Source organism: Labeo rohita, chromosome 5 (genome assembly GCF_022985175.1).
Source record: "Labeo rohita strain BAU-BD-2019 chromosome 5, IGBB_LRoh.1.0, whole genome shotgun sequence".
NCBI lineage: Eukaryota > Metazoa > Chordata > Actinopteri > Cypriniformes > Cyprinidae > Labeo > Labeo rohita.
The window spans coordinates 16593765-16611396 of NC_066873.1; the positions used below are offsets into that span (position 1 = coordinate 16593765).

Consider the following 17632-nt stretch of genomic DNA (forward strand, 5'->3'; position numbering starts at 1 on the left):
AAAACACGCCTCTTTCCCACCGTAAACACCACACGTGAAAGGTATTTACGTGCATATGAAGGACAATCGCGCACGTGTGAGCAGCAAGCGATTTCCTTTCGTGGTTCTAACCAATCATATGAGGCTGCACATGAATTTCTCTCTATCTCGGTACAATACATCACATTTAGTGCTCCTATCGACCGGCTTACATGCGGCATTATACATATCTTAGATTGATCACACATATAACTGCTGCTGCGTTCCTAGCGAAAACATCTGTCCTAACACAGATCTGTTCGCGATCACCTCAAAGTAATAATAGTCTGCGAGTTTAGATGGATTTGTTTTCTTTTTCCCTCCACCTCGTTTCTTAAAACGGTTATGATAGAAAACGAAACCCTCATTGCCTTATTAGAGGGACGGTGTTTCTGTATATCTTCTCTTTGACTATGAGCAAGCCTTTCGGTTCAGCCTGGGAAAAATATTAAACATTAATGCGCTGAAACAGGCATAGATCTTTGAACCAGTCGGTAGCAACGTCACAGAAATCTAATTCTGCGCACGGTGCGGGGACTCCAGATAATATATAAAACGCACGTGCTCTCCAAAACGCACACAGAATAAATATGCCACCAAAAGTAATCAAATGCTTTGCGTTTGTAACATCTGTGGCATTCTGCTCATAGAGGTTTTACAGTATTTCCAAACTATTCTTGACGGGCTTGAAATTTTGTGTCAGCATACAGGTTAGCGTAAGAAAAAATGAAACAAACCTATGTGTTTTTGCTGGCCTTCCTTAGCAAACAGAAATATGCATCATGTAAAAGCACATCCCAAACACCCGCCATTAGAACAGCCCATTAATAGCATGAAGAACATTGAATTTGCTGAGAGCGAGACAGTGTTGCCTATTTCCTTTTTAATAGTATAGTCACCATCACACAACTTCACGCGACCCTTCTGCACAGGCATATCATGGATTGAGCAAAAATGAAAGGCAACATCCAATAAAAAAGAAATAGCGAAAATATCAAGACGAAACAAACAAAATGTATTTGAAAATGATATATTAAAAGTGCTTTTGATTTTTCATGTCTCTTATCTCTGACTGATGATTGACTCAACACACACACTCGCACACACATACGACCAAGAAAAAGTTTCACCGGTGTCCTCTCCTTAAAATGTCCATGAGGTCAGATTTGCCGAAGTTGCATGTCCATAGCATCAAGTGGGGGAAGGTTCAACCATCAGTGAAATTGTCATTGCGATTAGACTGTGTCTTATTTGTCTAACGTTTTTCTTTATTTTTAAATTCTCACTTCAATTTTAATTCTTGGAGAACATATCTTCAACAACATATATCGCACTCATTATAAGAAGCAAAAGGTTATATCAAAAATCATTAGTATAGAATCACAGAAAAAACTGGTTTAGAACCAGAAAAAATACAAAACAGAGATACATAGACACAGGACATTTCTTATAATTGCTTGGAAATTTCTTTCCCGCTAAGTCTTGCTCATTTACTGCGCATATGATGTTCTTCATTTTATTTGTACGTATTTTGTTCTTTACAAAAAAAGAAAAGAAAAAAAAAGGGAAAAAAAAAGAAGAAAAAAAAAGAAAATGAAAATAAAGACTAGTATTTTACAAAATGGAGAGTGTTCTTGATGACGGCGATGGATTTACACGGGAGTACGTCCAGTTCTTTAATCTTTGTACATTACATATTCCATTTCGGTCCCAGAAGACAAAAAAGAGTGTCTTCCTAAGTGGTCAGAAATTAGGTCCTATATATATAGTCTTCTTGAAAGGGCTTGCAGAATTTTGGTCCTTTAGTCTTTTTGTTTCACTCGCTCATTCGGATCATTGAATGGACATGTAGGGCCAGTTGAAGCTGCTCCCGGATAATAACATATCCCTGATGAGGGTTTCAATGGGAGTTTTACCTACCAAGCGAACGAAGAACAGCTGTTCAATTACTGACGAAGAGACAGTGCGGAGAGAAGGCAGTCGCAGTAAAAGCTTGCCAAAGCGACTGGGCTGGTTCGGGTACTGGCTCCTCACGTACTCCTCCAGGGCGCACTGAGACTTCTCCTGCAGGCTCTCGATGTGTGCAGCATCTGACAGGCCGCAAGCGTCTGAGTAGACAAAACACAGCACAGAAAAGAGGCCCAGGTTATCATTCAGCATCAGCATTACGTGTTGTTGACAAAGTGAGATGAACAAACACGAGCCCAACATCATGCATCACGCAGCGTATGAGGCTGCCTGTAATATAAATAAACAATACGTCTGTGCAATCCCTCAAGAGTAACAGAACGTACTCCCTGCGTTGCAGGGGACATACCGCATGCACGCTCACAAATCAGACTAAACAAAGAGTACGGAGGGACAAGGGTGCATAGTAAGCTCGACTGAAGAGGATGGAGAAGGCGCTCATGCCTTGTGTCAAATATGGAAATATCCAGCTACACATCTGACGGAGAATTGGGCATGGTAATAACCAAATTATGATCTAATTGCTCTCCAGATGCTACCGAGTCATTTCTCGCCCGATTCCCTGAACCAGCAGTTGCCTCTGCTGTGAGTCTGAATGAGGAGGCAAGGCCGCTGGAAACAATCACATTTATTACCGTGGACTTGCTTGAGGACACAATCGCCTACATTTCAGAGAAAGACATGCATTTTACAAGACACTGTTCTACTTTAATGGTGTATGTCAGTTAATGACATTACGTCAAAACATGTTTACAAATACCACATGAACGCCAGTGCAGTAAACATATAGGCTAGCTCAACCACTGGAACTGCCAGCATCAGTTCAGCCAAACGTCCTCTCTCAGGAACACCATCGCCAGGCCAATACGTATTATGTCAGTATTCTAATATGGCGGCTGTGTTGAAAATATTCAAAATAAGAGTTTACGTTTTCTCCGGTTTGAGTCTTAAAAGTGTAAGGGCGTGGTGTACAGCATGCCTCGGAGACTGATCTTAATTGCACTGGACTAGAGCACACTGCGGTCAAATACAATAACCTTATGAACTTCTGAACTGTGCTAAGTCCTTGCTAAAATCTCTCAGTAATGTGACCTCATGGGCCACTTTCCGCTGCAGCCAGCATGTGCAGAAATCACTGCTATAAAAAACCGAGAGAATTCAGCAAAACACAACGTAATGTGTTTCGTATGTGCAGGAATGTTTTTGCTAATAGTTTACCTAACGATTTATACTTAATCAGAAAGAACCCGCGAAGAGACAAAACCAAGGGGCGCATTATTAATTATTAATCCATCACGTGAAACATATAGACCATATGTCCAAAACTTTATTCTGCACTTCGTCCTGGCAACGAATCAGAAGATGTAGTTTTTACTAAAACGTACTGCTTTCACGTCTTACGGATTAGGAAATCCTTTTATCAAGTTGTTCTGATTCGCTACCCAGTCCAGAATATATCGGAGTGCTTTGTAAGCAAGTCATTGTTAAGAATGGCAAGGAAGGTACCGTGTGAGACTGACGTCATTGAGAAACAAATACAACATTACATTTGGGGGGTATGGATTAGATGTTCAAAACAGAAAAAATGTTTTTACAATTAAAGATCTGGCATGCCATACACATTCAACAGCAACGCATATTTCTGAAAACTAAGGCAATGCACAAAGTGGCCAACCGACCGTGGCCTACTTTAACTTGAACGCCTCTTCTAATTTAACCTTAAGGCAAAAAAAGACTATAAATTTTATGGCTACACTACACAACATGACTAGTAAGCTTTGCTTGTCTTGTTTCAGAGATGGTTTCTTAATTGAAAAAAAATGATAAGGTGCAAGATATAATTTTATATATATATATATATATATATATATATATATATATATATATATATATATACACATTGATATCCTGCACCTTTGCCCTAAAGTCAAGGGAGGTTTTAAGGGTTAGTGGTATTGTAGTAGTAGTTGGTATTGGCTAATTCATTTTATCAAAAAGTAGGTATATAATTCCAGCTGCTAAAATAAATACATTAATGTTAATTTTAATAATAAAATTAATTTAAACAATAGCCTACGAAGATCAAATAATCAAAAATAAGACATTATACGTACGTAGTGTAATACTATTAAAAAAAAATAGTTCGCTTAACCTTATTAACAACGTTATATTTGTATCGTCTGTTGCCGAGAGAGATACAAATCTTATAAACATCAGTTGCAATGCTATAGTGGTGTGTGGGTAATTTTTGTGTCGATCAATGTTTTGTTAAAATTGTTATAGCTTAGCTTATTTTTAACTATTTGGCAAATTAACCCCTCAATAAACAGACAGACACCAGTCTAATGGATATATCTGCGCATTCATATAAAATATAATTTAAAAATATCACCCGACCTTAAAATCAATTATTAATAACAGAGGCCTCGGTAGTCACCTTTTCTCAACAGAGAGGGCCCCAGATGTATATTTGTGTATGCACACTGTGGTCTCATGTACAATTGTGAACCAGAGTGGTTCAGCAGATACAGGATAGATATTCTTAACTTGACTGTACAAATATTGGCCTAAATATTTTACAAACACGTAGAATTAATGTGAAATGCATAGTCGAGCTAATACATTGAATTTTATGCTTTATGTATATTTGTCAACCTTCACAAATATTCCAAAATATACTTTAAATGTAATATCATCTCTGTTGACCACAATAGTATGTGACATTTCGCATTATAATAAATATGAAATATTTTTGAATGGCTTTGAATCGATCACATCTGAATTACCTCTTCATAACCTGTGAGCTAAAGAGATTTTACAGTACAAAGTCAGCTCGAAACCCACTAGTCAGCTATAGCGTCGATGTCGAAGCTTATCCACCCCGTATTGCATTGCCCCCTTATGTCTGTGAGTAGGCCTCGTCTCACACACTCACCTGATGTGAAGAGCACTATTGCCTTAATGCAGCTGTATTCTGCAGAATCGACGTGCAGTGCTTTGAGCTTCTCGACCTGCTCCTGGAAGATACGAATGTGATCCATGAAGGCCACGACGCGGTCCGCCGACATAGGCGAGGCGTGCAGGCCGGCGGCGGCGAGCAGTGGGGCCACATGTAGGGGCATGGAGCACTGAGCCGCGTTTAGCACAAATAACTCGCTCCATGTCAGTCTGAGCAGGGACACCTGGTCGGTGATCTGCAGGTCGGGAAAGAAAGGGATGTTCCTCGCCCATTCCACAGCACTGAAGAGCAGGCGAGCTGCAAGCTCGCAGATGTTCTCGATCCCCATAATATTATTGGGCTGCATGCACTGGCTGCCATAGCGAGACGTAGGATAAGGCTCGGCCCGAAGTAGTAACGAGATGTATCCGGAGAGATAGCAATGACCGTTCAGAGGATCCCCGTTCGTTAGCGCGTACTGGCCCGGGTTCGGTTGGGTTGGAGGCATTCTTCCTCGCTGAACCGCTGACAAAAAGAAAGAAAGGGAGAGGAAATGTACATCCAGAACTGAGAAACATAATTGATGTGGAAGCTTTAGTTCGAGTGCATGAGTACGCTAGACTGCTGTTTAACATCTACTACAATACAACTAAAAAACAAACTGTTTACGGCATTACGTTTCGAGGAAAAATCATTTCACATGGTCTTTGAAGCTCTACTAACCTCATCGGCTATTAGGTGGTAATGTTTACCTTTGTTTATGGACTTCAACAGCTAATATTAAGACATACAAACACTCTTTCGCTCTTTCTTTCTCGCTCTCTTTTTTGTGTCTTCATAGGTACAAACATACACATTTACACATTAGAATTCATATATTTTTTATGGTTTTTTTTTTGGATGTGCATGTAGTAAACAGTGGACGAGGACTGTGCTTAAATCTCAGTAGGACTAGTTCAAAACCATCAGCCTCTTTCTTGTTACAAAGCTACACTCATACTATTTTGGCATAAAATGCCTGTGATATATAGATTTGTGTAGTAGTAATAAGTTTACAGTTAATTTAACGATCAGGATAGTAACACTCTGGAACAGAAAAAATGTTATCTACAATCGAGCACGAAGACATTGTTTTTTTTATTATTGATTCCAAACAAAAAAGCACACATATTTATAGGCATATTCCTACGTTGGACTAATTATTATTTTAAAACAATATAGGGGGTTTAAATAGCAGTTTTGTCATAGTCAGTTATTAAGAGTAGACTGTAAGTTGCAAAGGCCATTGTTCGCATACAGCTTAGGCTGAAAGGGGACAGACAGGCCTCTAAACGCTTAATCTATGCTACGGCGTAAAAACAGATCCACATATCTTACTTTCAGAGTTAAAACTACAGCCTATTATTTCTTTTAGGAATACAATATGGGGTTAGTGAGAGTAGTAGGCTTTTCGGCAGTCTTGTGCAGTCTTCCTGCACGCAAGCGCGCGCATACACATGCACACACACATACACACTTCATCTGTCTTTCTCTCTTTTACACACATACAGTATTCATGGGTGACTTTAATATCTCATGTAATTGGCTGAGTTGTAATGGGTGCATATGATGCTTGCCTGTCTATGCAAACAAAATTACTTTTATAAGATGCATGCTGATCCTGCCTATGCTCGCGGATTTACTACTGCTTGTAAGCGCCCTCTGACACTCTTTAGCAATCAAAGCAAAATTTATTTCGCGTTTGTACGTGTATAGCGCGAGCTTTCTGTAACATAGCTCTGAACAATAAACCTGAGTGTAGCAATAGTGTGTTGTGTTCAGAAAAATATATTCACCTTCCCGCCGCATGCCCACTTTTAAACACTTCTTCAGCCGACAATATTGGCACTGATTACGATGGTGCTGGTCAATAGGACAGTTCCTGTTGGCACGACATGTATATGTTAAGTTCCTTCGGACACTCCTCTTGAAGAAACTTTTGCATCCTTCGCAGGTGAATTGACCATAGTGCTTGCCGCTCGATTTGTCCCCGCAAACAACACATTCTATATGCTGCTGACTCTGTCCAGAATTCTGGCTGCCCTTGTCGCCAGCCGTCCCTGGTGTGGACGGGGGTCCTGGCTGACTGGGGGTCTGCGGAGTGTGTGGTGCCGCTGACGCCGCCTGCTGTTGCTCCCTCGCCGGCTGAGCTGCTGGATTGGGGCCGCTCGGAGGTCCTCCGGCCACGTCTTCCTGCGGATCTCGCCAGACGCTAACTACCATTGCCATATCTCGGGCCCGAAAAGTGCTTTCAAGCGAACTGGTCGCTCGGATATCGGAGCAGGGAAAAGGGAAGTCTTGGACGAACGGCAGCGCGAATTCAAATCGGAGCACTCAATCTCATAGAAAAAAAAGTAGAAGCAGAAAATGATCAATACATTCAAAATACCGGAGTCGATATAAAAGGCACCCGATCAGGATATGCAATTGTCGGGAGGCCAGTTCCAAGGTAAATTGCAGTCAGCCATTCGGGAACCCAATCGTGTAGAGAGAAAGCGATCCCAGACGTAATAAAAAAACCAGTTTTCTTAAAAAATACCGCAGTAAAAAATCTTCACGTTGAAGCAAAAATAATAGCTTTCTGGTGGACCGGAGATCCAAAGTGCTGTGCAAAATAAATTCCCCTCTTTTTTCTTCCTTGCTCCTCTCTCCGTCTTCGCGGCTGGAGAGGAGGAAACACTGAAGAACGGATTTCTCTATCTATGTTCATGAATAAAGCTCATCTGGTCCAGCAAAAGAAAAAAAAAAACAACGTCGCCCGAGTGCCTATGTAGTTTCACCTCTCCAGTAGGAACAGAGCAAGGATAAAAAAGAAAAAAAAAAAACAACTAATGGAATATGTAAGAAGCAGAGACCCAAAAAAGAATGCGTTTTAACGGGAGTACCAGCGGAGCAATGTTTCCGAAACGGAGATCTGCGCGAATGTCTGTATATAGTGAACTTTGACACTACTATTGAAACTGACACGTTTCTATGGAGATCGCTGCGCCTTATATGGTGCTCGTGTCAAGGAGCCAAGAGAGGGGCTGCTGGCAACTGATAATCAAAGGCGACTGACTGGTCAGAACCCTGCATCGAGGGGGGAGAGAGAAAATGGGAGGCTAAGGTTAGCCAAGCCTCCTTCACTCCATTGGTTAGAGTCCTCGCTCCTCGCTACCTACGACTGAGGGCTCTGACAAGCACAATTTACATTGCGCTCGCCCCTGCGCTGCTATTTACTTTGAAACCCGATTAGAATGGACCGTCTATTGTCACAAAAAGAGGAAGAAACCCCAGAAAGAAGCGGAGAAAAACGGGATGAAAGCAACGAGCGAACTATACGCGCACGTGAAATATAAACAAACGCGCGTGAGGCGGAAGGACTGGTGAAAGCCACACAAAGTTGAAAGTGTTTTGTTCGAAGCTGTAGTCTTAATTACAAAAATACCCATTACAACGTCCAGATTTGAACTGTGAAGGACCCATTAACATTTTACGTCATCTGACAGAACAATGCCGGCTCGAAATTGCGTATAAATGCATAAACCATATCTTCACATGTCACTAATATACACAGTGCTTAGTAAAGCGATTAAATAAAAAAAGTATTGAGACGCTCGATGGCTACCACTAGTTTGACTGGAAAGATATCAGTATAACGGAATGCTTTATCAGTGATAGGAAACAGATCAAGCAGTCAGGCAGTGCACAAAAGAGGAATCAGACTATTATGATAGTGTAAAGCATAAAATGCATCGTTCAGTGTATGTTTTAACAGATTTATTAACGAAGGAAGTTTTTTGGTATAATGCGCAGGGAAACCGGCGTTTTGTGCATGAATGCCGAAGGCTGCGCTGTACAGGCTTATAATGTCTGGATCGGGCTGCCATCTAGCGTACAGTAGACAATTACAGCGACATAAAAATGAGTAATTTATTGTCATTTTAAGCATGTTTCCAAATGTAACTCTGAGATAAATTGCGCTGTGGGCTGAATGTTTTTCTGATTTTTATTTTATTGATGTATTTGTAAGGCGCAGGATTTAAACGTCTTACTTTGATCACAATAGTGCAATGTGTTTAAGGTTAAATTTGTTTTTATTTAACAGTACCTATATTTATAAATATTTAATTTTTGATTTTTTAAAGCTATTTTGGCATCTTTCTAGTTGACATAACCGGAAAAAAGACAATTAAAATGCGTCAGGTATTAAATAAACCTCTTTATTTAGCTTTTATCATCTGACAAACTTTTTCATCAGAACTTTCTCATAGATCAACTTGGCATCAAAGGTCCAAAAGTGTGTCAGAGAAGTTAAGAAGAAGCGAAACACCGACATCCGACCGTTCACGAAACCCTCTATTTACAAATAGGTAGTCTGTTTTCAGCTCGACCGCGGAGCTTCCTCCGTCTCTCCTCACACCGCAATCCGCAGAAACGCACGCTGCTGTCCTCTGTCCTTTGCAAAGGTGAAACGAATAAGATTAAAACGAACAAAGAGAAACTTCTGTAAGTGTACCATCAAGGTTTTACTCCACAGATAGGGAAGAGAGCGAGAGGGGAGAGAGGGAGAGGGACAGCGAATGGGAACACAAGGCACGCATGAAAACAGCTCTGAAGAAATGGTAAAGTGGACACTTGGACATTCAAAGTGCGAGCGCCCAGCGACTGGTGGGTATTACTTTGGATCGGCGGTTTCTCAGTTTGGTCCATATTTGAAAGGCAAGTACTTTTACCACTTTCTGCAATTCCAGTATTAGTTGAAGTTCATATAAAAATCTCGTAATGTACGTAAACGTGTCTAAAACCTCAAAAAAACTATCAAATTAAGAAGGTGAGACTGTCAGGTGATAGAAATAAGAATATAGACCACGGGAGATCGGTGGGCAGAATTCTATCGATCACTTACACTAGCCTATCTTAAAAAAACAAACAAAAAAAATCTAACGTAGTGATGCTGAACATGACTGAACGTTTGACTTTAAGAAACGCCTTTTCACCTGTGTTATTCGTCTTGTATGATCTCGTAATGGAAAGATCGATAGCAGTCTGTTTGTCTAAGTGATAATGTCAACGGATTAAAAGAACGATTATACGATAGACCTGTTCAGAATAGGGCTGATGCGTGTACAGAACCATTTAAACAATTTTGAGATTAAGAAATAATCTGCTGAGAGAAGTATAAAAGTACTTTTTAAAAAGCCTTGAGATATGTCTTTCTCTTCTTTCCTTATGTCTTTCTTTAATTTAGGTATCTGCACAATTAAAGGCAATTATAGCACAGTCAAAAGACATGGAGTACATTTCATTGTATATGACTAACGATCATTTCTGAGATCAAATTGTTTAGTGTTAGGCCTTGTAGTGTATTCATTTCATAAGGAATGTAAATTACTCATCAAAAAGCATTTGTTTGTCATTAGTTGTAATGAACGTTTTATTGATGGAAAATAAATAAATAAAGTGCAAGACAATGTTCAAAAAGTTAGTTGAAATGTTCCACATGGCAATATGAGGGATAACTAGCATTATCAAAAATAAATAAGCTAATTTATTGGATGATACTGTGATCACCAAGCTATGTTAAATATTTGAAATCAATGATGGTCCAAGAGATGCCTCTTCATGCTATAATGGTATAATCTGTGATAAAATCAAAATAATAATAACAATGCTAATAGTAACAATCGTTTCAAAGCACCTCATGCAATTTGTAATATGGTGTTATATTTCCTAATGACCGTGCAACCTCGTTTAAAACAGCAATAAACAACATATACCATTTAGTCTAATGCATGCTCCCCAAGAGCTGCTCGAGTAATAAAATCCCACGAATGGCGGACCTCCTACCAAGTGAGCACGAATGTAAATACGCTCGGGTTAGATGGTATAAACTCTAAGGACACAGCAGGGATAAAATATTTCCCTTTCCATGTTTTATAAGACACTTATGGTGTTACATTTAACTAAAGTCCCAATGAAAACAAAGTATTTATGAATTGTATAATTGTTTACTTATGTTTGCAGTTTTTACAGGTATAAAAGTAAACGCATTTTTATTAATCATACTAAAGGGTTAGGTTTTGTCGTTTATACCTCTCCGTGTCTGTGAACAGATACACTAAAGCTTCTCTTGAAGCTGAATTGCTTACAATGACTGGATAATTTATACTTAAAACATGTCTGAATTATCTGTGCTGCTTGATACCAGGCCTACAATGAGCAAATTTTAAAATGTATAAAATCATCACTTATATTATACAACTGTTGTATGCTTAAATAGGTTTAAATATACATACGTAGATATAATAGAAAATAAAACTGACATGTAAAAATACTGAATAAAAAAGTAGTCTCCAAAAAAAAAAAAAAAAAAAAAAAAAAAAAAAGAAAAGAAAAAAGAAGTCATCAACAAAGCAATATATCAAAACTGTCAGTAAAGTAGATGATCACAACCTTGTAATAAACACAACACGTTTTAATTAAAATTGCGAAGAAATTAAATGTGATAACCAGTTTGGAGCGCTGCTTAAGCGTTGCTTATGGTATGGTTTTAAATACCCGTTATTACTGTTGTATTGAAGAAAACAAATGTAATGTTAAGATAGACATTTTGTTGTATTTAGTTATAGATATATTTTGCTGTCTCTACTAACCTCAGAGTTTTAAACACATTGCGCGCCTCTCTAAAGCGATGGTGGGTTTTGTCACTTTGAGTAGTAGTGAGTTGAAAGGGAAGAGGAGGGGGCTTTTGTTCAATTTGATCCCTAACTATTTGGGGGCTCAGATTGGTGTGAAAGGGACGAGAAGGTCACTTGAAATCGCCTTTTATCCACTGCCATTTTCTCTATGGATCAGCAACTTTCAATGGACATCATCTAATCGCTCTTAATGGAAAGGGTAGTGGGGAGAGATGTGGAAAATATCTTAAACTACGCCACTTAATATTACTGCATGGGCTTTTAAAAAGACGTACTCATTAATGTTTTGCACAAAATCACTCCGCAGCCCCCCATCCCCCAAGTTGTGTTTACTATAATAAAGGCCTAACGCTCCCATCATGCTTTGGGCACATTTGAGTTTTTAGGAGTCTGAAGAATTTAATGAATTTTGCATAGTAGGTTAGGCGACATAAAAAAACAACACGTCCAGTCACTTTACATTTTGTGTCATATGACCAACTGTAGCTCTGCAGATTAATTTTTAAAAAGAAAAAGAAAAAATAGATTATCAAAGAGTTGTTTTATTTGTCTTTATTCCAAATGCGCAGAAACGGGCGAATCATCTAACTGCCAGTGTGGGGCTCTGTTGAATGCGTGATTAAGGTGGCCGTCACTGGGGATGAAGAAAAACAGGTAGGAAAATATTGTTATTTTTACAGCTTATAGATTTTTGAGTGGCCCACAAAACTAAAGGCATTGTCAAATTGCGAATTAATTATAAAATAGCAGTGACTGTAATTGTCCACAATGGGGGAATTTTCTTTCTAGTTAGCTTGTGGTAGGAGTTTAGTTAGAGTAACTGTCAGTTTATGCTGGAGGTAATGGCTTTATTGCTCACAAACCATCATCTATTTAGAGCTTATGTGCTAATTGCCTTGGATGGTCTCAGAGACCAAGATCATAAATCCGTTAGCAGTTAAAACAAGCCCAGACCCACAATAATTAGCCTACCTTACGCTTCTGAAATTTCTGCAAAAGGCATGAAAACCACAACAATGACACTAAAGCACACGTAAGGTATGTTGTCAGCTAGTCCTAAAGGAACAAGATCCATTTTCTGACAAGTCATTGGGCTCTGTAGACATGGGATACAGGCAGAAATCTAAAAGCACCTACACGATTCATTAACGTCTTAATACAATTATTATTAAAAATAAATATCTGTAATGACAGTAAAACTGTAGGTGTTGACTTGACTCCATCTTATTCCATTTTTTGAGCAAACATATGGGAAAACATTTGATAAATATATATTCACAAGGACTGGGTTTCCACAAGCATAAGCAGTATAATGTCAGGTGCACGTGAGTAGTAGGCTACTTAATCTCTAAGGCACGTTTTCCCAAAAGCATCGCTATCTAAGTAGAAAGTAACAGCGTTCGTATATTAAGGAGAGCTACACAGGATGTTTTCAGTTCATTAACAATATTAATGCGTTTTCATAATTAAAAGTCACTGAATACGCTACACCCGAGAACAAAAAGGTGGTTGTAAAACTTGCTCTGAAAGCGATAGTAGCCCACTCGACAGTGTACGCATGTCACGTGATAGGCCCGAATTTACATGCAGAAAACACCCATTAAAACTTTACGGAGGGCTACTATGAAACAGCCTAAATAGCTAATGGAAAGTGAGAGAAACTATACATACACACATATAAGCTTCTCACTACTGACTTTGACGTAAGAAGACAACATGTGCTCCTGCAATTTTTTTTTTTTTTAAATAAACAATTAGGCTAAATAAATGAATTAATCTTTTAACATTTTCATTAACATCTATGAAGGTCAGCATAAATATGTCTAAAACATTGTCTTTCCATCTTTCCATAATCGTTTACTTTTTTTAATTCAGAAATAATTTATAATCTTCAAAATAATTTGGACAAAATAATGCGACATTTTCACTCTTTTCGTGTTAAAGAGATACATTCTTTTACATATCAGCGAAACCTGGCACCTGACAGCTCCTGTAAACGATGCACTGAAGTTCTAATAACGCCATGTGCTGGTTAGAATACGGACTTTAGTTACGATAACAGCGTGATTTGCAACCCAGCTCAGGATACGGTCCTATAGGTTTGTAGTTATAGGCCTATGTTTTATTGTTTAAGATATACTGAAACATGAAAGCACACACAATGTTTTAGAAATATATCAATCCAGACATATTAGTTAAACTTTGTTATTAGGCATTCACCACTGTTTGTTTTGGGAAACAAGGAGTTAAGTTAATTCTGTAGGAATTCAACACATCCCCATTTCAAAAAGTATCCGAAGTATTCTACATCCCCATATCAATTATAATCCCACAGAGATTTCTCAGAAACTAAATGCCCACCCTACTTTTATCTGCTTAAACCGTTTGCCATCGCGTTTTGTTATGGTTCTACAAGAATGTCCAAGAAAGAGCAAAGCCGTATATTCCTAAATAAGCACACAGTTTAACACGAGCGGAAGAATTCTTAGAAGAGCAAAGATAAGCGAAGTGAGGGAAAGAGCTTTTGTTGTGTGTGGTAGAGAGTCACCTCGCATATTCATAATGGCCTGTTTAAACCGACCCGCAGCAGGAATTTAATTGGAATTTCGTCTGTCTTACGCACATTCACGCTGGAAGACAGCAGAGATTAATTGCTTTAAAAATGGTGATAATGTACACGTGCAAAAGGAACAGATAAAGAGACCCAATGTCTGACTTTTCCAACATAAATTGCAATATACATTTCATTCAAACGAAACAGTTTTAACATTGTACGGACAAATATTATTGATGTTAGTATAACTCTAATATATAAGCTACACATACAGTCAGAAGAACATATTAAATATCAGGACTTTTTTGTTAAAGTGTTAGAGGTGAAGTAGTAGAAGTGACAGAAGTTCTGAGAAGAGATCATAAGGAACATACTACTCACTCATGCATGTAAGGACTCATACCCTATATTGGTATGTTTTTAAATATACCAAGGTACTATAAAAACTATGACATGTTCAGATATCCCCAAACTACAGATAAGTAAACACTCTCTCTAAAGTAAACTTTAAATTACAAAAATGTAATCTCCCTCCTCTCTACCTTCAAACATGCAGCTTCAAGTATCAACATTTTACAGTATCATTTCCAAGTAAAGAAAATAGCTTCCACTCTGCTTCTCCTTATAAAGTGAAAATGGTTTAAAAAAAGTGAAAGCAACAGCTCTATGGAGCAATGTTGAGTCATAAGGTAATTGAAATTGGGCTGTGAGTAATTTTCACTTTGCTGAGTAGTTAGTCACATTAGGGCTTTAAGGCAAATACTAGCAGGTTGTTTGAGGCTAGAGCTCCAACAGGCAGCTAAATTGATGACTCACAAGGAGCAGAAATCTTTTTCCCCCCCATGAGTGTCCAGAAAAGCTCTGAATAGTCAGGAGACATTCAGAGCGGATGATGTGGTATGTCTTTATTTAAGAGAAAAGTTGCTTAAATAGCTAGTAAAAATACCTTATGTACCCATAGAAGGTGCATTGTAGATACATAGTAGAACCTAAAGTGTTCATATCAGTACCTGAATGGTTCATATTAGTATTTTGAAAGGGTATCACACCAGAAACTTTTTTCTGAGAGTGTAGATAAACAGTGTAGGTTTTTTTTTTTTTTGCACAGAAAGTGTTCCTTTACATAGCAAATGTATCATGACTGACAGGACCGACACTTATATCTAGTCTATCATCTAAAAATGAAAATTGCCAAGTTTACACAAAATCATGAAGTCATATATTTTACTACTATAGTCATGTATATTTAGAATCATAGTACTGTGTATCTTGTGCACCATTTCATTATTTTTTTAAACTTAGTGTATTAACTGCTTTTACAGTTTTACATCTGGTGATGCATTTGCTGGTATAACATGAGAAACATTCAGGTACATCACTGATCTGTCATGTACACATTTTGTTAAGAGTTTTGTCTGAAATTGTCTCCTACACTATGATATAACATGTGACAGATTTGGCTCAGCTGTGCTCAGATTCAGAGTGTGAATAACAGTACATATCAATAATAGCTTCCTTATCACATAATCATCTGCATAATATAATGAAGCATCAGAAGTCACTTACATTTTCTCCCTCCAGTCATCAGACCCTATAGATTTGCTAAAGATGTAATATGTTTGATTCAAGATTCATAACTAAGAATGCACTACAGAACTAATTGTGCAGGGTGTGGTGTATATCTATGTAAACAATGCATATCATACTTGTATCTGTTTAGTCTCACTCCCAGTAGCCCCCAGTCATATGTTCAACATTGTCACAGGCCTTCCGCTATGGATTTAAAAAACAAAACCTGAATCAAGAATCTGAACAAGAGCAGGATGCATGATATGGCTACATGACATCTTTCCTGTCACTAAGAAAAAAAAAGTTTCCTCATCATTTCTTATCATTATCATCTTGTTTTTGACAAAGAAACTAGAGACTATGATGTTTTGAACACTGCTACCGTTATGTCCGCTTCCATGTCAATGGCAATAAAGTAGGGAAGATAAGGCAGTTTGGTCACCAAATAACAATGCATTCCTGTATTTTTCAGTCTCTTGCTTGTCACTCTTTTTTCCATCCTAATCATAATATGTCTTTTTCATTAAGCTTGTTTCTTGCAGTGACCCCATGACAGACACATACCTCAGAATCTGACTGCCTCTCTTCGCTTCTCTTTAAAGAAAATGTTTTCTCTTTCTTTTTCAGATTCTCAAAGATGGGCAGCTATGAGATGTCGTCAGGCTTTAGGTGGAAAAACACATGCACATGGTTTGATTATACTTATTAATACACATACACTTACACCCACAGATGTAAAAACATCACCTGCATCTCCGTTTACACGTCAGCCTCTTGAACTGTACATCGAGTGTCCCTCTATCAGTTCTATCTGCCTGCAAAGCAAAAGAATGCAGCCATCATTTCCAAACACACATTCCTCTTCACCTCTTAAAACATCAGCTTTTGATAAATATAGGCAGGTTACCAGAGCTTTTATTTAAAAATCTGTGAAACAGCGTGTTTTCAAAAGTGAAAGAGGACCGATTACAGACAGCTGTGGCACTCCAAATGTGCCTCTCCACCCCATGGTTAGGACAGCAGTTAGTGAGGGACTTCCTGCATGGAAAGCTGTGTATGTTTTCCTTCAGTGAATTGAACATCCTGCAGATCTTAAATTCCAGTCAGCAGTAAACTCCCTGACCTCTGAGCACAAAATTAGGCACATCATACAAGCAAAAGACAAGAGGGAAAGAAAGGCATGCAAAACAGAACAGAAAGATGGAAATAAAAGAAAGATGACAGTGTGATTAATTATAACCTATATGCTACATAACCAAAACAGTTCAAGCTAATGATAGTTTTCATTTTTGTAAAATATACAAACTATTTCTCTATTTCTGACCATATGTTATCAAGTTAATTCAGTCAAATTTTGAAATAGTGTTTGCTTGAATAAAACCAGTTCATTTAAGTTGTTAAAACATGGAACACATTTGTTAGGTTACATGATGACAAACATTTTTTTGCAGTATAGCTAATCACAGGAAAATGTGGAACAATGAACAAAGCAACCCATATAAATAGATCTAGTCATCGTATTGTAATGCTCGTAAACATCCAGACTCTTTTTACATATATGTGAGATCCATTTGTTTATGATGAAGCATGAATGCACTAAAAGGATGATCTTCTACTGTATTATACCATTCTATCTCTCATAACAATAGCCATGAAAGTGTCAGATTTCATCTGGTGTTACATGGACAGGGTTGTCAGTTACACCATATGCGGTGAACCCTATTTGCCAATGTGTTTATTGAGCTATTATCAATTGACTGATGAAACAAACTACTCACCAGTCAACATATGTTCTCGATTTGCTAGATTTATTTGATTTTAAACCATGTGTTTTCTGTTTTGAAATGATTATGGAGGTTTGCAACA

At 38.2% G+C, this 17632-nt stretch overlaps 1 protein-coding gene and 1 long non-coding RNA gene across 2 annotated transcripts; one reads left to right on the forward strand and one right to left on the reverse strand.

Moving 5' to 3' along the window:
- Window positions 1-881: 881 nt before the first annotated feature.
- Window positions 882-8095, reverse strand: nr2f1a (nuclear receptor subfamily 2, group F, member 1a). Its single transcript, XM_051110091.1, has 3 exons — window positions 6760-8095; window positions 4922-5449; window positions 882-2126 (listed from the first exon to the last, which is right to left on the reverse strand). The coding sequence occupies exons 1-3, from the start codon at window positions 7190-7192 to the stop codon at window positions 1852-1854; spliced, it is 1236 nt and encodes a 411-aa protein (XP_050966048.1). The 5' UTR covers window positions 7193-8095; the 3' UTR covers window positions 882-1851.
- An 864-nt stretch (window positions 8096-8959) lies between these two features.
- LOC127165446 (uncharacterized) lies at window positions 8960-17255 on the forward strand. The gene is made up of 3 exons (XR_007827788.1): window positions 8960-9613; window positions 12213-12297; window positions 16394-17255. It is a non-coding gene; the product is annotated as an uncharacterized LOC127165446 (long non-coding RNA).
- Window positions 17256-17632: the final 377 nt, after the last annotated feature.